Source organism: Fusarium redolens (assembly GCF_020744475.1).
Source record: "Fusarium redolens strain MPI-CAGE-AT-0023 chromosome Unknown BKA55scaffold_16, whole genome shotgun sequence".
Lineage (NCBI taxonomy): Eukaryota > Fungi > Ascomycota > Sordariomycetes > Hypocreales > Nectriaceae > Fusarium > Fusarium redolens.
The window spans coordinates 141,073-164,910 of record NW_025763679.1 but is presented as its reverse complement, the minus strand read 5'-3'; the positions used below and the strand labels follow the sequence as shown (position 1 = coordinate 164,910).

General features: G+C 47.7%; 10 protein-coding genes across 10 annotated transcripts; 6 read left to right on the top strand and 4 right to left on the bottom strand.

Annotated features, from left to right (window-relative positions):
* Positions 1-37: 37 nt before the first annotated feature.
* On the top strand, positions 38-3,244 carry BKA55DRAFT_578508 (uncharacterized protein). Its single transcript, XM_046193718.1, has 3 exons — positions 38-2,146; positions 2,197-2,530; positions 2,585-3,244. The coding sequence occupies exons 1-3, from the start codon at positions 195-197 to the stop codon at positions 3,206-3,208; spliced, it is 2,910 nt and encodes a 969-aa protein (XP_046044886.1). The 5' UTR covers positions 38-194; the 3' UTR covers positions 3,209-3,244.
* On the bottom strand, positions 3,245-4,217 carry BKA55DRAFT_578504 (uncharacterized protein). The gene is made up of 2 exons (XM_046193717.1): positions 3,893-4,217; positions 3,245-3,845 (listed from the first exon to the last, which is right to left on the bottom strand). The coding sequence occupies exons 1-2, from the start codon at positions 4,165-4,167 to the stop codon at positions 3,269-3,271; spliced, it is 852 nt and encodes a 283-aa protein (XP_046044885.1). The 5' UTR covers positions 4,168-4,217; the 3' UTR covers positions 3,245-3,268.
* A 184-nt stretch (positions 4,218-4,401) lies between these two features.
* Positions 4,402-9,127, bottom strand: BKA55DRAFT_666552 (10 TM acyl transferase domain found in Cas1p-domain-containing protein). Its single transcript, XM_046197783.1, has 5 exons — positions 8,703-9,127; positions 8,505-8,651; positions 6,402-8,471; positions 5,288-6,025; positions 4,402-5,234 (listed from the first exon to the last, which is right to left on the bottom strand). Exons 1-5 carry the CDS (start codon positions 9,009-9,011, stop codon positions 4,539-4,541), a joined length of 3,960 nt encoding a protein of 1,319 aa, XP_046044884.1. The 5' UTR covers positions 9,012-9,127; the 3' UTR covers positions 4,402-4,538.
* Positions 9,128-10,745: 1,618 nt separating this feature from the next.
* BKA55DRAFT_694374 (uncharacterized protein) lies at positions 10,746-11,554 on the bottom strand (the record flags this gene model as incomplete). The annotated part of the gene is made up of 3 exons (XM_046200031.1): positions 10,746-11,079; positions 11,135-11,423; positions 11,515-11,554. 3 exons carry the CDS (start codon positions 11,552-11,554, stop codon positions 10,746-10,748), a joined length of 663 nt encoding a protein of 220 aa, XP_046044883.1.
* A 1,204-nt stretch (positions 11,555-12,758) lies between these two features.
* BKA55DRAFT_521367 (Alpha/Beta hydrolase protein) lies at positions 12,759-14,416 on the top strand (the record flags this gene model as incomplete). Its single annotated transcript, XM_046188508.1, has 2 exons — positions 12,759-12,983; positions 13,037-14,416. 2 exons carry the CDS (start codon positions 12,759-12,761, stop codon positions 14,414-14,416), a joined length of 1,605 nt encoding a protein of 534 aa, XP_046044882.1.
* Positions 14,417-14,583: 167 nt separating this feature from the next.
* On the top strand, positions 14,584-16,312 carry BKA55DRAFT_707734 (uncharacterized protein; the record flags this gene model as incomplete). Its single annotated transcript, XM_046200722.1, has 5 exons — positions 14,584-15,059; positions 15,115-15,828; positions 15,873-15,992; positions 16,099-16,181; positions 16,262-16,312. The coding sequence occupies exons 1-5, from the start codon at positions 14,750-14,752 to the stop codon at positions 16,310-16,312; spliced, it is 1,278 nt and encodes a 425-aa protein (XP_046044881.1). The 5' UTR covers positions 14,584-14,749.
* A 494-nt stretch (positions 16,313-16,806) lies between these two features.
* BKA55DRAFT_578496 (uncharacterized protein) lies at positions 16,807-17,401 on the top strand. Its single transcript, XM_046193716.1, has 2 exons — positions 16,807-16,987; positions 17,042-17,401. Exons 1-2 carry the CDS (start codon positions 16,877-16,879, stop codon positions 17,216-17,218), a joined length of 288 nt encoding a protein of 95 aa, XP_046044880.1. The 5' UTR covers positions 16,807-16,876; the 3' UTR covers positions 17,219-17,401.
* A 1,553-nt stretch (positions 17,402-18,954) lies between these two features.
* Positions 18,955-19,440, top strand: BKA55DRAFT_543395 (uncharacterized protein; the record flags this gene model as incomplete). The annotated part of the gene is made up of 1 exon (XM_046190591.1): positions 18,955-19,440. One exon carries the CDS (start codon positions 18,955-18,957, stop codon positions 19,438-19,440), a length of 486 nt encoding a protein of 161 aa, XP_046044879.1.
* Positions 19,441-20,653: 1,213 nt separating this feature from the next.
* On the bottom strand, positions 20,654-21,875 carry BKA55DRAFT_597294 (kinase-like domain-containing protein; the record flags this gene model as incomplete). The annotated part of the gene is made up of 4 exons (XM_046196057.1): positions 20,654-21,093; positions 21,151-21,321; positions 21,401-21,631; positions 21,836-21,875. The coding sequence occupies 4 exons, from the start codon at positions 21,873-21,875 to the stop codon at positions 20,654-20,656; spliced, it is 882 nt and encodes a 293-aa protein (XP_046044878.1).
* A 396-nt stretch (positions 21,876-22,271) lies between these two features.
* Positions 22,272-23,502, top strand: BKA55DRAFT_130861 (uncharacterized protein). The gene has a single exon (XM_046184833.1). The coding sequence runs from the start codon at positions 22,279-22,281 to the stop codon at positions 23,380-23,382; it is 1,104 nt and encodes a 367-aa protein (XP_046044877.1). The 5' UTR covers positions 22,272-22,278; the 3' UTR covers positions 23,383-23,502.
* Positions 23,503-23,838: the final 336 nt, after the last annotated feature.

Genomic DNA, 23,838 nt, shown 5'->3' with positions numbered 1-23,838 from the left:
TCCAATTGGGATGGGGTCTGGCATCTCATTACCCAGGCCAGTTATGAGATAAGGGGTTTCTGCTATCATCTCAGCTTTACCCCGCCTCATCTCAGCCGCACGCATGCAACATTTACCGCCTACTGAAATCACCCGAGAACTTGTCAGCAGAAGTAATCTTGCAGCTCAGGTGTATTTCCAAGCCCAAAAATGTCATGGCCATATCACCTAGTCCGAATACTGACTCAGGCCGTCAAAGTCTTCTTTTGGACACGGTCGGGACGATCCTAGAAGTCGCGGCACTCGCTCGCCTGCACGAAGTCAGTCCTGAGGTAAAGGTCTTCTACAGTCATTTGAGCTACCACTGCTTCCGGCTACAAGAAAGCCTCACGAAAGCGCGACAAAACTCATCATGCCTCAATAACGATTACCTCGACCAAGCCATCTCTCACTTAGGGCTGTTGATACCAGAAAGCGGCTTAGACGAGTTTCCGGCTTACTCTGTGACTCTTGAGTTTCGACTTAAGATGTTGAGCCTTTTATGGAATGAGACACGAATACAAGCAGATGACACGAAGTTGGGCTTCATTCATCGCTGGTTGAGGCAAGACATTACGGAAGAAGACATGTCACAGGTGGATCAAGGGCTTGAGAAATGCGCTGATGGCCTGGAGAAGCAGCAGCCCGAGTTATCAGTCCAGAAGGCGTCCAGTGATTTCGCGGCTCTAAACATTGTCGAACCACCCTTTGCAGTTTGGAAAGCCGCAAAGTCCATTTTCGATGCTCTTCTAGAGTGCAGAAGCTGCTCGTGTCCTTCACAACACGACTTCAAGGCCAAGCTCGAGTTAGGGACATATCGTTCGCCTGAGAAGAAGCCAGTTCTGAAATCCAGTCGAAGACCTAATCGGAGGCACGATGTGGATGGTGAGACAGGCGATCTTGAGATGGATATGTTCTTATCTATGGAGCATGACTGGCACGAGTTCAGAATTCAGGCGGCCAGGGAAAGAATTGTCCGCTTCAGTGGCCACGAAGAGACGAGCTCATGCCGAGAGAAAAAGCATTATAGTAGCAGCAAAAGAATAGAGAGGCTATGTAAGCCAATCATCGAGATACGGACACGACCTTTGCAGCGTCTTCTTGTACGGCTCAAGAGCGGTCAGCTGTTTGAAGTACGACCGGAGAAGAGCAATTTCCAGATCGACAAAACCACAGAGCCTATATCACTGTCGGGATGTTTTGATGAGAAGAAAGACTTTTTTACGGAGAAAACGAAGCGGATTCTCTCTCTTATCATTGGCTATACGGTACTGCATCTTTACGGTACGTCATGGCTACAGCCTGGTTGGGGCTCTTCGAACATCAAGTTCTTCCAGACTACAGCATGCAAAACACCGCTGAGGCCATTCATCGAAGCCCAGTTACGTAAGACACAGAGTCCCCATGAATATGACGGTGAATCGGCTGGAGAGCTCGATTCGGGTCACAGCTGTCCCGAAATGGTCGCTCTGGCAGTCGTCTTGATGGAAGTATACTTTGTCAAACCCTTTAAACAACTTGCCGAAATGCATGATATTCCTCTCATCGAGACTGACAGTGGTCGTGTCACCCTCATGGACGTGGATCAGGTCTTCTGGGGCGATGAAGAAGGAGAGGAGGGCTGGCGATCTCAGATCCCGGAGGACTCCCCTTTACTGGAGGCTATCGACAACTGTCTAGATGGAGAGCTATGGGAGGACACCGAAGGAGGACTCTTGGGTGCTGAGGAGCTCAGAACTCGGATATACCAGAAGGTTGTTCGACCACTGGAACTGCACCTGACGCATGGCTTCAGTCAGATCCAGCTTGATGGAGTCGACCAATATGCTAAGAGTCTGGACTTTGGAAAATGGGGCCAGGTCATTACCACAAAAGAGACAGACCAATCACTTCTTTTATCCCCGGGGCAAACAACGAGCCGCATTCCATCTCCAGCCTTTTTACTGGCACAAAGCCAGTTTGATATCAACGCCAAAGCTCACCAATCGATACAACAATTCTCACAGCTTCAGTCACTGATTCCCTATTCGCTACCCAATATTGGCTACGCGGCGAGTCTCAGTGGCCAAAATGAAGCGTCTCAGTTCTTTGATGATCAGGTCAATGATGGAGGCATTTCTAGAACAGAGTAGGTATTCCAGCCTAAGCTGGCCACTCTTCAACTGACCCCTATCACAGGACTGAAAAGTATAGGACGTGGCGATCGCAGTATGAAAATGTCTACAAGAAGTTTGTCGGCGACTATATTGATCAAAGACCACCACACCCCGTCAAAATCGCCATCCTCGACACAGGCATCGACAGAGACCATCCCTACTTGGAAGTATATGAGGATAACATCAAGGGCAAGAAGAACTTCCATAATGCTGCTCAGAAGAATGTGCCGGATACGAATGGGCACGGGACATTCGCTGCAAACCTGATTCTTGACTATGCAAGAGATTCGCATTTGTATATCGTCAAGATCGCGGATAAGAAGAACGCGACGCCTAATGCCGCTATTGTGGCGAACGTAAGTATCATAGTCGAGCTTGTGATGAAGAATGGACTAGGCTGAGATCATTAGGCGATATACCATGCCGTTGACAAGTGGGAAGTAGACATCATCTCGATGTCATTCGGCTGGCCCTCCTCCGATGTGGATGGCTACGATGCTCTCCAAGATGCTATTGATCATGCGTACTCTAAGAAAATCCTCATGTTCGCTGCTGCCTCCAATAGCGGCGCTCGACTAGGAAGAGCATATCCAGCGAGTAACCCGCATGTTATTTGCGTACATTCAACAGATACGAACGGCGAAGCGTCAGGCTTTAGTCCAACGGCCGAGCCAAACTCTATCAACCTCGCAACAGTAGGCGAGTCCATCGAGTCAGCATGGCCAACACTTCTATGTGAAGATTCAAACAGCCTCAAATCTCGATCAGGAACATCATACGCCACGCCTATCATGGCAGGCATTGCAGCATTTCTATTGCAATATGCTCGTCTTCATCTGCCAAAGAATCAGGCTCTGGCTTTGAAGAGGAGAGAGAAGATGGAGGCTTTGTTGAGGAGATGCGCGATTAGAGGACCGAACTATAAACCACGGGATGACTACTTTTATGTTCATCTTAGTTTGCATAAGCATAATCTGTTCGGAGGGGACTTGGAATGGGTGAATTATGAGATTTCAAGAACATTGAAAACGTGATAGCGTAGCAATACATGATACCATTTGAACTGCAGACCTTCGACCATAGCTTGTGTATCATTACCATTCATCATCTGAGTCCTCGTCCTTGGGGATGGCACAGAAAACCTCCTCATCTCCCTCCTTCACCTTCTCCTCTTCAAACCCTTCATCCTGGGCGCTGAGCTCTTCAACCGCACTGATCTCGAGGCTGCCTTGCTTGCGCTCTTCATCCTGGGGGTCAAGCATAGCTCCTTTGGTGTATTGGTCTTCGCTTTTAACCTCACCAGTCTTCCTCACTCGTACCTTGCTGGCGCGAAAGGCGAAGACAAAGTTGCCTCCCTCCCACTTGGTGCCTTGACTTGTAGCAGCCTTGCTCTCAATACCAGGGCCGCCGCCAATAGGTACGGTACCGCCACTCAAGATTGTACCATCGACCTCCACAGAAAGGTTTCCACCGACGGTACGCGATTTTAGAGTATTTGCAGCAGCCCCGGTGACAACTTTCAGTCCAGTGATAATGTAGATTGGCTTAGAATAGCCAGATCTCTCCAGCCATCTACGAACAGCTTCAGAATCGACACAGTGATTTAGATACTCTGATGTTGGAATAAATTCAGTGGTCTCCAACGTTTCAAAGACAAATGTTTCTTCGTCGCTGGCATTGTCAGCTTGTCAGATCGCCTATAAAAGTGCTATACCGACCTTCTTTCAATCTCAGCACCAACGTCCACGCCAAACCCAAGGACACTCAGAAATTTGGTCAAGATTGAGAACTTTCCGCTTCGTAGTTTCTCCGTCGTATATTGGACTTTCTTCTTCTCCGTTTTGAAGACGCCTGTGCCTTCAGTGGGTGGAGAATTGATGAGGGGTATGTGAGGTTTCTTGACTGAGCTGATGACATTGCCGAGTTTGATAGGGCCTTCCGGGGGATAGTCCCATGTTGGAGCGTAGAAGTAGAAGAACTCTCGATTAGCCATTATTTGGAATTGACGATATCACTCTGGGAAGTAGTGAGGATACTTTCACGATATATAAGAACGTGGAAGGGTGAGTTAGGCATCAGTAAAGCGCTAGTGTTTTGACGCCATTCATTGGTGGCAACTGTCAGCATAGCCTCATGAGGCCGCCAGAGCCCAGTGTTGGCGATGGAGTCAAACGTCGACAGATTCATGACGGTCAAACAGGTTTCACAAGGCTAATGGTACTGATATCCAATTTCTGTATTTATCTATCGTATTGTATATGGAAATGCAACCGTCAGCTTTTGGACTTTTTGTACTAGAAAGCAACAACCTATTCTCATCTTCAGTGCCATGCAATGCGATATCTGAAAGGAATATAGACCATCCTAATCCTTCCTCTTCTCAATCTTTGGAAGACCAAGCCAGATTACAAACAACACAGCGAGGATAGCGAGAATAATTGGCTGCAGAACCTGCACACCCTTCGCCTGCGCAATCGCACCAACCGCAAAAGGCAGCACAGCCGCACCGCTTCCGCCAAACGCAGCAGCGAAGCCAATTGCACTGACGTGTAGATGTCGCGGAAGAAGCATCGTTAGTGCAACAATGACACAAGGGAACATGGGCCCCAGGAAGAAGCCTTGCAGTGAAACTGCTACGGCTGAGACGTGGAATTGCGGCACGAGCCAGAAAATGAGCTGCAGGCCCATTGTAATAGGGATGAAGATGATGAGTGACAGCTTGACACCGATCTTGGGGATCACCATGCCCAGAACCAGACGTCCAATGGTAATACCGAGCCAGAAACCGACGGCTGTCATTCCAGCATCGAAAGGGTTTGCGTTACGAACGCGCAACATGAATTGCACGACCCAGCCGCCGAGAGCAACTTCAGTACCGACGTAGCCGAGAAGGAAAAATGCGCAAAGCCAGACAACGCGAGCATGAGGCTTGACGAAAAGAGCGGCGCGTGTTCCTTCGTTACGGGTGCCTTCTGTATGGACTGTCTCACGGTACTTCTGAGCTGTCTTGGGCCAGAAGGAATAGGTGAGAGTTGCGGTCTCAAGAACAGCCATGCCCAACTAAAATACCCATTAGCAATTGAATCGAGTAGATCGGTGTCAAGAGAGCTTACAAGAACGTAATAAAAGTCATACCAGCCAAGATTGGCCTGAGTGATCATACTGGTCGCAATAAGAGGGCTTACAGTTCCTCCAAGTCCATAGCTGGCATGCATAAAACCCAACAACTCATTAGATCTCGCCAAATTGCCGATATAAGAGTTCCAAGCAGCAAGCCCGATGCCATTACCGAGACCTGCAAGGACGTAGGCCAAGACCAGAACAGGATAAGGCGGATGCTGCGATAAGATGAGATATGTCACGGCGTGGCATCCTCCGCACATGAAGGCGATCCATCGCTGACCGATATTCATGTGAAGATAATTGTTGACAGCTGCTGAGACGATGAATCCGACGAAGGGTGAGAGGAAGATTAGTGAGACCACGAGGTAAGAGAGCTCGTAGTAGGTCTCCAGATAAGGGATCAGAGCTCCATATGCTGCATCGTTGGCGCCTGAGACAAAAAGACTCCAGTAGACAGCGCCGACTCGAAAGGCATTGCCAATCGGTTCATTCCACTTCTCTACAACGAGAGTGGCCCTTGGAGGTGCGGCTTCATCGCCTGAGCCAGCAAAATGGTCATCGTCGCGCTCATGGTCATTATGCGATCCGAGCCGACGCCCCGTCGTCGATAAAACTGGGTTTGGCTGCTTCGGCGTTGCACCGGTCTCATGAGTGAGGCTGAGAGTCTCGAGCTCCAGAGCCTGTGTCGGGTAAGACCTAGACGTCGACATGGCGAATTGAATTAATGCCTCAATGTTTTTGAGGTTGGACAATTGAAAGGATCAATTGAAGGGCCAAGAATTTGCTCATAGGGCGCATAAAAAAATTCTTTCTTGACTCATCGGCTGGAAATGGCGGGGGATAGCGCTAACTCGCTGGGGTGCTTATCGGAGCCAAAATGTGGCGAACTCGGGATCTACAGCACCGAGGGCCACTAAAGGCAATAAAAAGTCGCTCTATTCAATCAACAATGCCATGCGACAGCGTTCTATGTATATATAAATCCCGTAAGAACTCCATTCATGCCCCAAAAATAGATCCGAATTAGCAAAATGCTCTTCATAATACAATCCTGTCCGCTATTTAGTAAGGAATTTCCTGCGGGGCTTTTGGCGCCTCAAGCACTGAATGTCCACCATCAAAGGCTGCCGGGATCTCATGTCCTGGACTCATCAGATTGAGCAGCCACATAACTAATAAAATGCACATAACCCGGATTTTAGGCATTGAGAGGTCTGAGAAGCCTGGAATCTTTTCCAGCCAAGCCCAGAAAGGAAGTCTGCCTGGTTTCTCATCTTCGGTGCCTTGATGCATAATCATCTTGACGATGTAGCCTGTTGAGCCAGCGACTGCGTGGCTGACCCAGAGGAATATTGGCAGGATGATCGCGAGAGTCCTCCATCGATCTCCCATGAGTGATCCGTCGCCGAAGAGACCATCAACAATGAGAACACCGTCAGTATCGGCTGCGAGAAGGATGTGAAACTGGAGGATGTAGGTCTCCAAAGAGCAACGACCTAGCCAAGCCATCGCTTTGGAGTGATAATTGCGAACGGGACCTGAGACGTTCCGCATGGCGATAAACCCCAACACTGGTACAAAAGATACATACGGATGCCATTTCGCGTATGCAACCATACGAAGACCTGAAGTCGCATAGAAGTAATGTATCGTGGCGAAGAAGCCAGCCAGAGCAAGCGTTACACGAAGCCCCAGATGGATAGCTATCTTCATGTGCCGGTTGGCAACGGCTGCCAGCATACCGACGTAAACAATGAACATGTCGAGCGTTACGCGAAAGTGCCATTGCTTGTAACTCCATTGGATCTTGAAGACCGTGTTAAGAATCTCAAAGACCCAACGCGTAAGAGGCGTACCCATGAAGATCATTGACACAAGGACACACGATATGCAGATCTTAGCCAGCAAGACCTGCAGATTACTATTGTACTTTGAGCCAATTGCCATGGTCGCGTAAACGATGAGGAACCAGAACGACACGAGAGGGGAGAAGTAGTAAAACATGTAGTCTGTATCCATAAAGTAGGCCAAACAGCAGCTGAGTATGTTGAGACGAAGCAGCGTAGCTGCGACACGATTGAATGAGAAGTCGTTCTTATTCAGGAAGTAAAGTGTATGTCCATAGCCAGTTTGGAAAAGATATGCCGCGACACAGACACGGATGAAAACGTAAATCGAACCACCGCGGGCGCCTGTCCAATGGTAAATGAGGATGAAGAACTGCATCCATCCTTTCCACTCATCAGTCTGATCTCGTGAGAGGAATGGTTGATCTGATTCTTGAATGTCTACTGACAGGTCCTCTGGAACAGGGGACTTGGCGCGTCGAATAGTAGCCAACATGGTTGAAATGCAGGGAATGCAAAGCGCGACAAAGTCCTTCAGTTGCCAAAGCTTACTACCCTTGGCCATCATCTGCGTCCTATCAGCGTAGTAGCACATCAGAAGCGCTAGTACGAGACACCCGGCTTGCATGTTGAGGAGCTTGAATCGAGGCTGACTGGGACTTCGATCGGCGAACATGTCCAAAACTTCGCAAATGATGCAAACAGCCAGGTACACGATGCCAAACGCCACGACGGAGAGCTGCACAAATGGCTTGACTCCATAGTCGGTACAACACGTTCTTGAATAAGGATACGGCTTCATGCGGTCCAACTTTGCATTGCATCTCATGTTGAGAAGAATATTGGCTCGGAGCTCGGCAACGTGAAACTTGACATGAAAGCCGGTTCGGAGGGGATCGCGCCAGATCTTATCTTGACCTTCGACAAGATTTGCGATGGACCAGACGAACGGGATGTTGAAGTCATCCTCCTTTTCAAGAAGCCAGCCTTGCATTTCGATCACTTCTTGTGCTCGCCGACCTCTATCAATCTTCCTCTCGGTATCATTCCCCAAGTATCGCGGTCCAGCGGGTGGGGCGTAGAAGATCTGGTTTCCAATACCATCTCGTGGGTCCATCGGTGCGTTGAACCAATCTTGATGTGGTGTATTATCGCCAATAAATTTGTCAAGTTTTGATAGATGATCCTTGTATGCCGGGAAACGATCATCCCAGGGATCAAGGGCGGTAGAGTTGATACCTCCAACGTGAGGATGGGTATACCATACACCTGCAGATATGTAGATCAATGCAGGGCCCTTTTGGTCTTCAATGGTTGGAGGACTGGTCTTTTCATCTGCGTAGGTTTCGAGGTGGCTGACGAACTGTTCTCGACCTGGAACACCATGTGATGAGATATAGACGTTTGTGACGCGTTCTATGCTTTGACCGTGATATGTCATGTTGAAGGATGTCATCTTGGTGTACAACTTGGCTGCTTTATCTTTCTTGTACTGTCTACTATCGAGCTATAATCTTGTCAGTCCACATCATTTTCAACGTTTCTTGCAATGCCTTACCATGCGAGCCATGGCAAGACCGAGGTTCTTAGACGTCGAGTCGCCAACGATCACAATTGGACGACCCTCGGTGCATCTGCGGATATCTTGTGAGTCATAGTGGTTGAGGATACATCCATCAGGCTGCCATTGCTTAAATGGATCCCGATTCCCATGTTCATCACGAATCGGGTCAATCCATCGGCCTGTTTTCTGAACCGCGCGACAGCGATAAGGATCATCTCCAGGGAAAAGAGTTTTAAATGCCACTACGGCTAAGAAAAGAGTTGCAAAAACGACAGGTATTAATCTGCACCATGATTTGTCCATCTTGTCGTACTGTTTGCAACAAAATGTCTTTGTTGGTTGCTAATAAGCAGAACCATCAACCACGTTTTAAAGATTGTTTGTGGATGATGGAGTTGAAGAGGCCGCGTTGCGCCAAGTGAAAAGGGGATTTAAGTGAATTCCTGCAAAGCCTCCCTTGCTCCAACCTTATTGTGGCCTCGTGCGTAGATCGGAGATAATCGCTCATTGAATTGGTCCCTGGCCTAGGGCGCCACAGACCCTCATTGCTCTAGAATGTTTGCTGACAAGCGCCTGAATATTGAAAGATGCAGAGTGTTTACTGGCCAACGTCGGAGCCTTCCCCTGGAGCTTAACGTTAAAAGTATTAGCCTAACGCTAGCTAAAAGTCCCTTCCAGGGCTACCATAAGGACATCCTCACCCCTGTCTTGGCGTAGGCTCAGGCGATCTTGGAGGTTCAGGCCAGAAAGAGGCATATAAGGGCCTTGGACGCCGCTAATTTCTTTGTTGCTAAACTTTAAAACTCTATGTTTGTTTACAATAAAGCCGGTATGTGATTAGGCCAAAGCCAAGCGAAACTATTACTTGGCAGTGACAACCTAAACTCCCTGCTTCCAGTCTCGCCTGTAAAGTGGACTAGCCGTGCCAAATGTCCAGTAAATAAACGGTCACTTGGACCACCAAGACCAGAGTTCAAGCGGAACAGCATTATAATCTTTCTTGGCGTTGAAGATGATATCGGCATGACGACTCAGAGACACCCTTGACTCTCGTCCTCTGACTCAAGTTTCTGGTCTTGGCATTAACAATGCGAGTATGGCCTGCGACCGTTACATATTTGGAGTATCAAGTGGGACCTGATTTGCGTGGCAGGGCATAGTCGTCTTTCTGCGTGCTTGTCACGTAGCATGCACAGGCTGTAGAGGCGCGTTCAATGAACTGTTTGCCGTTGTTGGGGGCAGATCGTCCTTTACAGAGAGATTTCCATTAAGGCCCCTCCCCGGCCGTAAAGTGACTCTTTAATTATCTGTCAATGGGGTCTGAACCGCCCCATATCTGCTTCGGGACAGTGTTCTGATCTCGAACTGTTTACCATAAGTTGATCTCTTCAGTGACAGACAATCTTCTTCTCCCAGAGCCCTATATTTTTGTTTAATGGCGCACGAGTGAGACATTCAATTTCGATTAGCCGTCGTGTGATTATGTGTAAGACATGGTCAGCGCAGAAATTCGGATTGTGACGTCGCGTCAAAACAGGGAGATCAATAAGGGTATTCAATGTTATTCTTGATCTATCTCGCGGAGATATTGATAAGGTTCATACAGACTTAAGTGCTTAATTCTGCAGGCTAGAGAGAAAACAGGAAGGTAAGATGAGGGAGGCTGTGATGAGCTTATTTTGAAGGGTGACATTTGAGACATCAACGGTTCGTGACACGTAAGCCCTGGTTCACTGTTTACTAGTACGATAAGCCTGTTCGATGCTGCAAGCAAACTTTAAAGTCTCATACAGATACCAATATCCACAAAGAGAGGTTTCGCTCGTGATTAAGGTTTGGATGTCTAGAGAGGTGAGCTCCTTCTTTGACGTCACCAGCATCAAGACAGGGCATTCATCACATAGCTCTCTGAAAATTCATTAAATGAAGAATTTGGAGTTTGATGGCTAAGCATACTCTGGACGTACAAGAATTCCGTAGTCTTATTGTGTATACGCAGTATGAAGAACAATCCAAGGCAAAAACGCTTGATGAATATCAGTCGTGGCAGGCCACTTCCATGGAATCATCAACCAGAATATTCGTGCCTCCATTGAAGTTGCCGCAGGACGCATTTATCTCGATTGTAGTAGAGGAAAGAGTGCCAGCCGATACATAAAACCGTCGCTTGGTGTATAAAAACTTGGGGCTCGTTGAGACGATGGGGTTCGTATCCAGGAGGGCGGCGCCCGCTTTGACAGTGATAACGCAGTCAGTGCTATCGAAGAATTCTCCACGAGTGTAATAGTACGAGAATTGATAAGCTTTGGAAAGGTCTAAGTTAGGGATGTCTTGCTGGATGGGTCCGTTGCCAATCTCGGCGGCGAAGAAGCTATAGAATGGATCAGTTTCGATTTGTTTTTGGCGGTGATAATGAATCTGCTTACATATGGTTGGGGGACGATCGTGGGTCGGATGTGCTAACAAAAGTGTAACCGCTGAGTGCCCATGGACTGCCGTTGGCGGGGCTGTCAAAGCCAGAATTTTGGATGACGTTGGTTGCAACGCATGCTGCTTCAGTGGTAGTCGTAGGCGCTTCTGTAGTGGTGCTGCCGACAAACGTAGCAAGTGCTTCAGTAGTTGTACCAGCACCCTCAGTGATGGTGGTTTCAAATGGCGGCGGTCTCCGTTGCAGAACTTCCAACAGTGACAGTGACAGTGACAGACGCTGTCGCACTGCCTGACTCAGTTGAAACAGTGGAATGAATCTCGCTGCTGGAAAGGCTTGGCTTGCATGGTCCCGCACTAACTTCAACCAGCCACAAACTGGCAATGAAGCCCAAAGGAAGAATTCTGGCCGTCAACATGATGCTAAACGAGTGACAAGGGGAACGAGTGTATAGATTTGAAGAAAGATGGTTGAAAATTTCTCAGTACCAATTTACTAATTATTCTGATAAGTTTAGTATAAACTTTCAGGAACATGTCGGCCCTATCATAAGGCTTTCATCGGATCGTGTTTTGTATTCTTGGTTCTGGGGCTTGTAAGCCGTCGAATCAGTGGGCCATAAACCCCTGTAGTTTGATGAAGTCGTGGTCCTTTACGGGCTCTATACAAATAAATCGGATCTACATTATGTCAAACTACTGCGAGTGGTGGTTTTAACAGATTGGTACTTGTTCTCGCTTTACGAATTATGTCCTCTCGCCTTGACTTGCCCAACTAACTTCAACGAAAATACATCAAGCTGGACCTCATGAGATGGGTTGTAAGTTAGTGTTAACGACGACAACATTACAAGCCGACAAAGCCTTCATTTTGTCTCAACCTACATTTTCTCTCATATTAGTGAGACCTAGCCACAATTTTCGTATACCCAGTCCAGTTCATTGCTCTTTTATGGATAAAAGCTCTCATCCTCCACTTTGACTCACCCTACCCTAGACACAGCGGTTCGGATCTGTCTGTTTCCTGGGAGGTGGGGTAGAAACAATCATGATACGCGACTTGAGCTTTGACAGCTTTTCTGAGTCGCGTAAAAACAATTATGGAATGTTTACGCGCCACAGAAAGTGAAACAGTTCCTACCGCACGAGAAAAACCTGTGCTTCTTAAAGGAATGCCATGATTATCTCACTCAAAAAAGAGACTCTTCGTACTCGCATTACCGTATTATATCCAGAGCCTCGGCAAACACTCTCCCATCGGCGAACGGCAAGATCTTTCCCGACGTCATTAAATCTCGGGGCACATTTTTTCCGGATATTCCATGGCACAATGCTGGCACCGGGTGAGCCATGCCAATTCAAGATCTTGCGTAGCATTTTCCCCGCAAATTTCAATACCGCTTCCCCAGATTCCGAAGACTTGACCAAATACAGTAATCTCAACGTCGGTCGTTGAAAGCTCGTGAGGATTAGCCTGTTTATTTTAACGGCTTCAAGCATGGTAGATATAAAAGGGCCGGTGATACGCCGAACGGGGTCAACTTCTGGTTCCCGAGGATACTATATGGAGTCATGTAATTGACGCTGAAGTTCAATGGATAGATGATGTGATAAGTATTCACAATGGAGTTGTTATATCGTATGTTGCTGTTAGCAGCACTGCTGCCTTTCTCCGTTGCCGTAAACCCTATGGTTGATCTTGGGTATAGCAAGTACAAAGGCAACGTACTTGACAATGGCGTCTCGGAATGGCTTGGTGTTCGCTATGCTGCCGCGCCAGTCAAGGACTTGAGATTTAAGCTTCCTCAAGATCCCATCCGCATGAGAGCTGTCCAGGACGCCACCAAGGTAGGCCATGCCACCTCTTCGTCGGCCAAATGACCCCTGCTAACACGCTACAGCGGGGAACAGTATGCATCGGAACAGATGCTGATCCCAAGATCATTGGCGATACTCAATCTGAAGACTGCCTCTTCCTCAACATTTGGGCACCTACGAAAGCCTCAGCGAAGGACAAGCTTCCAGTCTATGTCTACATCCAAGGTGGTGGATTCAACGGCAACTCAAATGCCAACGCAAACGGCACGTCTCTGGTCGTTGCAGGCGACCTGGACATGATCGTTGTGTCCATTAACTATCGCGTCGGCGTATACGGCTTTCTTAATGACGCTGACCAAATCACACCAAACGTCGGACTTCACGATCAGCGAAAGGCTTTCCAATGGGTCCAGAAGCATGTTTCCAAGTTCGGCGGCAACCCTGATCATGTTGTCATTGGTGGCGAGTCGGCCGGTGCTGCGAGTGTCAGTTTACATCTCAGTGCATATGGAGGCAAGGATGAAGGACTTTTCCACGGTGCTATCGCTCAGTCTATCTCTTTCGGATCTCTCCTTACCGAGAAGGAATCTGTGTATCAGTTCAACACTTTGGCGGTGCGACTAGGCTGCGTTGGTGCGAAGAAGGATATTCTCCCCTGTATTCGTTCCAAGTCACCTCAAGAGATCCAGAAGATCAACAAGAACCTCCCGAACCTCGGTAGTACCATGTCGCCGCAGTTCATGTGGACTCCCAGCATTGATGGCAAGCTTGTTCCAGATGTCACCTATCGGGTTTATGAGGAGGGAAAGTTCGTCAAGGTTCCTTTGATGACTGGCGATGACACCAATGGCGGCACTAACTTTACGCCTGTCAACACATCTTCTCTGGTGGAGAGCAACGAGTTTATGAAGGCCAACTTCCCCTTCCTCACTCTAGAGCAGTTGGGTCAGATCAACAAACTCTACCCCAACAAGAACGAGTCTTGCCCCAACCCTGGATGCTGGTGGCGTCAAGTCAGTGACGTCTACGGAGACATGAGATACATGTGCTCATCAATGTATATCTCAAACGCACTGACCCTCCATGGCGTTCCCAACTCTTGGAACTACTGGTATGACGTGGAAGACCCGGCTCAGATGGCCGCGGGGTATGGTGTCCCTCACGTCGTAGAGAATCAAGCTGTGTTTGGACCTGGCCCAGGCTCGCCAGCCAGCTACCTCAACGGCGGGAAGAACGTCCCAGTGGTCCCCGTGATTCAAGCCTATTGGACAAGCTTCATTCGTACCCTTGATCCCAACACGCATCGTCATAAGAGTGCCGTCAAGTGGGAGCAATGGACTGAGGAGGGCCGCAAGCGTATCAAGTTTGAGACAGGTGGCAAGACCAAGATCGAGAAGCCCAGCAAGGACTTGCAGAAGAAGTGTGATTACTGGGCTGAGATTGGTCCAGATATTCGGCAGTGAATTTATAGTTAGGGTTGCAAGGCGCGAGATCTGATGATATGTCTCTCTGAGCAATCAACACTTCAATATCAAATTTAAGCTTTTGAAAGGTCATGGTGACCGGGACTAATGCTTGCCTCTGCGGAGGTGCAACGCCTCCTTGTACGACTAGATTATTCTGGTGGCTCTCTCAGTTAAGGTTAGGGTTTCCGACATCAGACTCGAGTCTCTGGGCACAATATATGAGCGATCGTCCCCTTAGCCTGCCATTTGAACTTCCTTTTCTTCGAACCTTGCTCATATCAGCTACAGAGAACCCATTACTTACATCCCCTTGGTCTACAAAACGCCACCATGGCTTCCATACAGGAGCTGCCTAATGAGCTCATCGTAATGGCGGTAGCTGACATGCCGCTATCCACCTTCGCTGCTCTACGACAGACATGCAAACGATTCAACGAAGTCACGATTGTAATCTTTGGGAGGAGATTCTTTCGCACCCGCAATATCATGCTCCATGAGAGAAGTGTCCAGAATCTCGCCTCCATCGCGAAACATCCCGTCTCTGCACCCTGTGTTCGCAAGGTCGGCTTTGCACTCACCCGCATGAAAAGTGACTGGGATGGGTTTGAGGAAGAATGCGAGGCCCGCCGGCACTATGGAGGTAAACGACATTGAGCTCCAGGTATAAGGATGAAGAAGTACTAAAATCGCATCAGTAGAAGAAATGACATTTGAACGCATGCACGATATACCCCAACGATTGCCGGCGACAGCCTTTATACTCGTCTTAGAACATGCCTTTACGAGACTCCCAAATTGCAAAACAATCTCGCTCACCCATATCCAACGACCCTGGGGCTTACATAAACTTACAGCAGAGGAGCTGTCAGGAGTTCAGACGTATTATGAGCCTCAAAAGTTCAAAGGTAGATGGTTTATCCGATATTTGATTGGGTATATCTTTACCTTGAGCAGCAAATTTGGTATGGAGAATGTTGAGATCTTTGCGGACAAGGTGTGCCACAAACCTTTGAAATGGAAGCCCCGCAAGCCTTGCACTACTATCGGGATCTATGATATCTGCATGGCACGGCCTATTGCTAGCTCAAACCTGAGGTCATTGAAAATGACCGTAAACACATGGTATCGGCGCTGGCCAGACGACGCGTTTTCCCAATTGACTTCGTGCTTTCCCCAGCTATCAAGTTTAACATTGGACTTTGAAATGGGAGCTAACGGCTTCCTCGTCTCCTCGAAATTCATAATACCAGGGCTCAAAGAGCTCACACTCTGCTGCAAGAATTGCTACCCGAGGGAATTAACAGACGTCATAAAGCGACATGGAGAGACGTTGGAGCATGTGGCTTTCCAAGATGTCTACTTGGGAAGTCTGCAAGACTGGCTCGTTTTGATGGGAGTCTTATGCAAGAGTCTAAGATGCATGTACACTTTGAGTGGCTGAAGGGGGATGAAGGGATATCGCAGATCGTGCGTTATCCAAACAAATCAGAACTTCAGGCGTCATACAGGGAAGTGTATAATATCGCCGATCTGGAGAATGACGATGACAAGAGGAAAATGCAAGATTTGCTCCGTCAAATTGGCATTCAAGATTTCTGGACATTGATACTTTAGAAAAACCACAGTTCTCCTACCAATCTGTGCATAAATGTATTCCAACAGCTCATGGCTTCTGACAGCTCGTGATCACTTGATTGGCACTTTTGTCTCTACGCCGATCAATCGGGCTCATGTCCGCACGAACGGAGCATGCGTGGTCGACGTCTGTTTCTTTCAATATGCTCCAGGAACCAGAACAAGAAGGTAATATTCGCTGGGAACTCAGATTGTACTAGCCCCCAGCATTTTCAGGCAGCGGCATATTCCCTCCCCTTGTTCCGTTTCAGCATGTGACAATTCCCGAAGCAGGATTCGCATAACAGCTACAAACGCACCAAACAACGCCATCATCCTATGAACTACCTTTTACATAATTAAGCAGCATACTTCACATGTGGAAGCGACGAAGAGAATTCAGAGTTGCATTCCTCGGCGAGCGAAATCCGTGTATCGGCCGATCGCCCGCTTTGGGCCTTAATTGCGATCTTTTAAAGATCTAGAGAGGTCATAGCGCCCCATGGGGAAAGCTGTGCCGGTTTCGACTGGCCGAGAAACGAGGGGAATCCTGGCATTGAGGTTACAACGGCATGCGAAATCGTGGGGAAGTGCAGTTTATCAGGGATCTCTTGGACAAGGAATAGGTTCACATGGCTTCTGATTCATTGAAGGGAATTGAGAATGCCGAGCTCAGGAGGACATGCGTGATTGGGATTGGAATCCCATGTTTATATGTGATTCATTATAGGGGAATTTGTCTATAAATACTGAGGCATCGTCCTCGAAACTGTCAATCAACCATCTCAACACAAACATTCTACAACTCAGTCCTCAGCCATCTGTCAGAAACCACTCTTCAACATGCAGTTCTCTACTTCTTTCCTCGTCGCTGCTCTCTTCAGCACTGCCTTTGCCATGCCCCAGGCCAACCCTACTGATTGTCCCGAGACCTCTGCTATTCCTACCTGCGGTGTAAGTAAATCCTGAAAAGCCGCGGTCTTTCGAATGCTAAAGGTGTTTTACAAGGCTCCCTGCATCACCTCCGCAGCCTCCGCTGTTGGCTGCAGCAACATTGCTTGCCAATGTGCCAGCTCCAGCGCCATCCAGGCTTCAGCCATCAACTGTGTCCTTGACAACTGTGGTTTCCTCGAGGCTTTGCAGGTTCAGGCTTCTGCCGCTGCTGTCTGCACTGCTTGTGCTTAGATGCTGTCCTGAGGATGGTTTATCCCAAATTGTTTTGCAAACTCGTTGCGGAACTAGTCTCCTTCCAAGTATATAGTATCCAATGAGTTAGAAATAGCAAAGAAGAAGATTCGTTTATACGAGACCTGATCGATACTGAATATGACAAGGATATGCCCTTATCTTACCAAAAATGAATGTGACCCTCCAAAGCGGAACATGGGACAAGTCTCAGTGAAATTACAAAAAGCTGTTGCCATAAAGGGATAGCTTAGATTAGAGGCTAATACTTTCTGTATATATATCTTGCTCCCATCATTTGTAACCGCTTACTGACTGTTTAGGGTACTATAATGGTCCTGCTATCGCTACTTCGGAGAGCACCCTCAGTTCCAGCAACTCAACTACTGTCACCGATAACGCTGCTATCAGTCAGATGATCCCCCTGGGTGATATATTTACCGCAGCTGCTTTCGCTCTGTAAACACTGCGGCACATCAGCACAGACATCGAGTTAACAGGCTGTTGATAAAGGATGATAAATGCCTTGGATATTATGAACACGAAGGGTAAAGACCCATGTTTGGCTTTCATTATAGTCATTACTCTATAATAACTTGAAAAGAATTTGGTCGATATCTTATAATCAAGCCTCAAATATAGGATCCAACTCTTGCTTTGTTGTTAAGTCTGCAGTGGCCAGCACGATACAAGTAGGTGTACGAAAAAGACTAAGAGAAAGATGAAAGACAGAGTTTTATCTAGTAAATACAGAAAAGAATTCCAAACTTCGAATATAATGGGAGCCAATGACACTAGAGTTGGCCTTCCCGTGGTGCTAGTAGATAAAACTAAGTTGATCGCCCTGGTCTAGATGACTTTAGGAATGGAGCGGGGAGGGTATGGTACACCAGTCATTCAATCAAATTAAAGACAATTACAACAGTGTGGATTGTACGATCTGGCATGTAGTCAAAGGACATCAGTTAACACGTGGATGGCTTGACAGGACCGACGGATCCGAATAAGGAGGGAGGCATGTTGCAGCAAAGGTGGATGCCACATAGTGATAAAGTTTAACAGACGCAACCACATAGACTATTCGGGTCAAGTATACGAGATCGCCATGTTAAACGGCCATTCTTTGGTCGAATTGTTTACATGCTCCAAATACGCAAAGATGACGGCACAACGAAGCTGAAAGGTGCAGATGAGGACAACTGCCAGGTTCTGTAGTAAACAAACGTCCGATCATGAGATGCCCGATAATATGTGAAGAAAGCTACCACTAAGTTCGATTTGACAAGTTAGCCATGCCACATTAGTACTGTAAACAGACAATAGGGCGAAAGAAGAAAGATCACAATAATCAGTCAAAATCGACCTTGATTATAAACATTTTACTGTCGAAAGCTTGGGGAAGCACGAGAGTGTTGAAGGACTATAGACCCTAAGTTCCTTTGATTAAGCAGATCGTGTCAATATACGGATACATATAGCGGGATGTATCTTCCACCGCGAACTTGTCGGTCGAGTAGGGGTTCAGCCAACATAGTCTGGCGATTAGAACAGGAAGATCCTTCGCGGCAGTCCATATTATTACTGCTCATTTTCAAGAAGAGGCAATGATAAACTCGGATACTCGGCAACGCACTTCAAAAGTTCCATAACTGTGCTTAGCCCCCAAAAGCGCAGAACAAATATAAATAAACCGGTATATTCTATATCCAAGGACTGGTCTTCACAAATATCTCAACATGTCTCGATATCTTCTCCTCATCGCCATTTTCGCTATCGTTCTTTGTAACGCATCAACCATTTCCAACCACTGGGGCTCACATAATTGTGACGGTTCCTACCACCGCTGCTATAACCGCCGAGCAGGGCAGTGTTATGAAAACAGCTCGACCTTCCGCTCCGCCAAGTTTGCCGGTTTGCCTAAAGGCCCGAAGAATTGTGTTACAAGCGACGAAGATCCCCACATTTACTGCGGAGCAGGGCAGAAGGCCATCATAACACAGAAACGTACGACTTGTTTGACCGGTAACGGATTCGCTTGGTCGATCGTGTCTATCTTTTTCGACTGCGACTACGTCCGTCAGCGCATGTGCCTCTCCAATCACGGTCTTGAAGGCAACGGTGAAGCTATGCCTGATAGAGACACGAAGCTGCCTGGATTTAAGTGTAGCTCTTCACATAAGCCCGACGTCGTTGGAGCTCACGGATACGAGTTCTTCGTATAAGGCACTGACTTGGCGAAGAAGTACGGGAAGGTTGCCTTGAATGATGAGGAAACCAAAAAGATCTTGGCACTTCTTGAACACTCCTCATTGGAGGATCTGTTAGCAAAATTCGGGCACAGTGCTGTGAAAGAGGAGGATATCCAAGAGGAGCAAGAGGACTGATTCAGGGGAATGAAAGGCTTTACCCGTGATGGTATTTTATTGAACTTCACATGAGTCTGTATTCTAGGATTAGTTGGCTAGGTGAATCAGAAACAGAGGGTCCCTCAACCATAATTTTATGATGTTTCAGTGCGAGATAAGGGCACGTGGACAGTGACTCAAGACAGAATGTTAGTATATAACCCGAAAGACGCCCAGCAAAAATGAGACAACGAAACAACCATATCCCCGAGGAGCAGAAATAATCAGGAAGGTTTAAGCAAGCTCATAATTGACGCCAATATGTGCAAGAATTTCAGATACATGTACCATTGCGAGAGGTGCCATCATTTTCTTTCTGAGCAGACAGTACTTCAGACTTGTAAGAAGGGAAAGAAAGATGGAAACTGCATACCTACAAACGAGACAGTTGAAAGGAACATAGGGTATTGGCATTGCAACATCTGCTTGGAGAAGGAAAGGAAGAAGAAGGCTAAGGGAAAGACATGAGAGAACTGAGTCAGAAACATTCATACTACAGTTTAGGAGATGAGGGAAGAGGGCACTTAGATGGCTATGTGATTCAGAATCAGAAATACAAGCATCTATAAAGCTGTGAGATCATCCCGTACTTCTTAGCCTGCTCAAGATCCTGCAATCTAAACAAGATTCCAAAACCATATTAAAAAAAATCTAAAGCTATTTGGTTATTTATTGAAAATGTGCTTCACAAGGTACACCGACTTCCGATGCGCAAAATGCAATGAGCGCCTCAGTTGGACCACAAACCACGGGTGTTGCGAGCATCCAGGAGAGCCAAGAAAAGGCTGCAGAATAATCATCCGGAGGACCGACAAATTCTGGCCAAGTGAGGTCTGTCGAAAGTGCAAAGAGAAGAAGAAGAAACAGGCAGAAGGAGGATGTGTCACAAATGCGTGAAGAGCGGTGGATTAGACCTGCACAGAAAGCATGCGATTCAGAGCCAGAATAGTGTATATATGTCTTGACTTTCTGGGATTTCCCAAGTTACCTTATTACTTAAACCCTGAAATTAATCGAACATCTATGAAACCTAAGTTCTCTCTAAGTGCATTCTAACCTCAAAGGAAGGCCATCGACTCCAAAAAGATGTGCTCATTACTGCCCAGATGGTATGCGCGAGGCTCCAGATATCAGCCGAGAAAGAGAGTGGCGTTTTTGGCTCGAATAGAGCCTCTGGTGGGCATATATCGAGAGGCGTAGAAGACTCGAATCTTGGTCTTCGGCTAGGATAAAATGCCGCGCCGAAGTCGACGAGGAGTATCTTTGACTCAGAGAGTGTAAGCTTGTCGCCGCCCTTTGCCGTCCACATGGGCCAGTAGACGTGTTTGGGTACACCGGGTGAAAGAGGTTTCTCGTCTTGTCGGAGAACGGGCTTAGCTTCTGGTGAACCGAGTTTCTCACATATCTGCTTTTCTGAAAGATCGTAGAGAGTGAACGGTAAGCGGAGAAGGAAATTTCCTAGGTGGAGGTCTTGATACGAAGTCAGTATATCCCAAAGATATTGCAGAAATCACCCTCAATACGTACCGCCATGAACCAAGCCGTGACTGTGAATGTATGCTACCGCCATGACCATTTGAGCAGCAATGGACCTTGCAACTGGGAGCTGAAACATGTAGGAGTCAGCAGCTTCTTGTGCGTCCCTAAGACTACACCGCGCAAGGGCTGTGACGAAGCAGGGATGGGTTCCATTCGGCCCTGACGCAAAAATGGTCCAGTATCGGAAGGATGCATTGTTTTCCATGATGATCAGACCCCAGAGACGAATCGTAAAGACTTCTGAAAATGTCTGCTTCCCGTTGATCTGAATGAGCTATGCCAACTTTGACAGCGACATATTTTGATGCCATTTCGTCGCGGGCAAGCCAGATGGTTGAGAAGCTGCCGTAGCCAGGCTTGTGTACAACGCGATATCGGTCGGCGAGATGGTCGCCAATATCAATCGGATGATAGCCACCTGGGCTGTAGGCATACAGGCTTTCAACCTCTTCTACAGGGAGATAGTAAGCTGGAGAAGACAGACAATGTTGTTGTCATTCGGTTGCAGCGTAGACCTGTGCGTGAATGAAAGCTCAAGTGATGTCGCAAGAATGAAGGAGAGAGAGAATATCGCGTTCTCAAATGCCAAAAGAACGTGCCGCGCATGATAAATGCCTTAATCTTGTATCGACATGTCATATGAAAGTGATGAAGATGGCTTTGAAGCGCTCACTGACTGTTGCAAACGAATCGAAAGGCTCTGCTTTGAGCATGTTTAAGTGCTGGTTTCCCCTCCAGGGCACTGACCAACTAGACCTGGCAGCAGTCATCAGTGAAAAGGAGGACCGTCTGGCTGTCAAAAGAAGTCTTCTGAACCAGGGCGTCGAAAGATAGCTAATCAAATAACCATATGAGTTTATTTTAAGATCCGATATCAGTAACTCATGTATCTATTTTTCTCATTTAGGATTGTCAAAGTCCCATGGAAGCTTTCTGTCATTCCGTGGAATGATCACAGAAGAGTTCCATCCAGTGTAGTTACAGGGCAGCAGTCATTTTATAGCGCCTTCACAGCGGGTAGTCACCGTAGCGTGATTCAAGGTTCACTTCCATTCCATTTCAATTCAGCTTGTTCTCGCCTACAACCCACTCACCTTCCCTCAATCAAAACTCGCGATGCGTCAGTCTCTGAGGCGAAAGTCTTGTAGTGCTTGCGCACGCTCCAAACGTCGCTGCAATCTCAGTCTCCCCAGCTGCAGCCGCTGCGCAGCAAAAGGCATGGAATGCTCGTATCCCAGTTTCACAGCTGTGCCGCCTCCACCCCCAAATGCCTCGCTGGGTAGCCCGCTTCTCAGTGACTCAGTTGGCGATGCTTTGCTTTCTCTTCAAACGTGCTTGTTTATCCCCTCGACTGAATCACATGGCATGCATCTCGACTCTTCGGAATATCCTCCCCATATTGCAGAGGATTTTACAGCGCGTGCAGAATTCTTGGCTCATTTGATGTCATTGCAATCCACAGCACTGGCGGAGAAGGGATTCAATGTATTCATTCATTCGTCGCAGACTTTGGCGTCAGATGCGTTACGCGACGCCTTAGCTGGTAGTGCCCTACACGCCATGCGAAATCCTTCTAACGCGCGCTTCGTCGACTCTGAGACTACAAGGCGCGCCTCAATCGTCGTTGAACTCCTGCATCTAGCATCAATAAGTGACGATGCTGTCGACTTGCAAATGCTTCCTTCGGTACAGGCACTTCTTGTCTATCAGTGCATGCGACTGTTCTCACCCGGCAGTATCAGTCAGCAGACACAGGCGGAACGCGATAACATTGTTCTTCAGATTTGGGCATCGCGTTTGCAATTATCATTGGCTTGTGATGACGAGCTCATGGAGGCGAGCTGGGAATTCTGGGTTGAGCAGGAAGCCATTCGTCGCACACTAATATGCATAGAGCTTGCGCAGGGCACCTATACTTACCTTCGAGGAAACTGGCCCCTCGGTGTCCGATGCCATCATGACCTAAGATTTAATGCACAGAAGGCTCTTTGGGAAGCTAAATCAGCTGCAGAATGGCGTCTTGTCTCTGACGACTCCGTGCATCCCTCGCTGCCATGCAATATGCTTCGCTTACATAAAGACATTCTCGACGCAGTGCCCGGTGACTTGGATGATATAGGGATTCTACTGCGTGCTGCGGGTGAAGGGCTTGAGAACATGAATGCCTGGCTTGGTCGCGATAAAGAAGCCTTGCAGCAATGGGGCCAGGTGCGCATCTGACTGTCTTTGGCATGGTAGCAGCTATAAAAGATCCCGCCTCTGGGTCATCTTCAACTACAAACCATGCACACCAATCCGAAGAAACTGGCTATCTCTGTCAAGCTTATCCCTAATCGGTCCACCCTTCAGCTCCTCGACATCCCAAGCTGACCACACAAATCGACCGTGCAAAAAAGCAGCTTCCTCTGAGGCGCACCAGACAGCAAACGCACCCGGAAGACTCACTGCAAACTATCAGGCATGTGTATATCGCAAGGGCGCCTTTCAGGACTTACCATCATCCCAATTCATCGTCGTTTCAATCATTCCTTTCTCTCGAGCTTGGTCTGTAAGGATGGCGCCAGGATGGAAGCTGACGATCTGGGTTTGAGATGGATCTTTTTCGTCTGCGAGTTTCTGGAGGAGCAAGGTCCCGGATGCCTTGGTCAAGGAATACGATGAAAGGTTCTTTGGGCT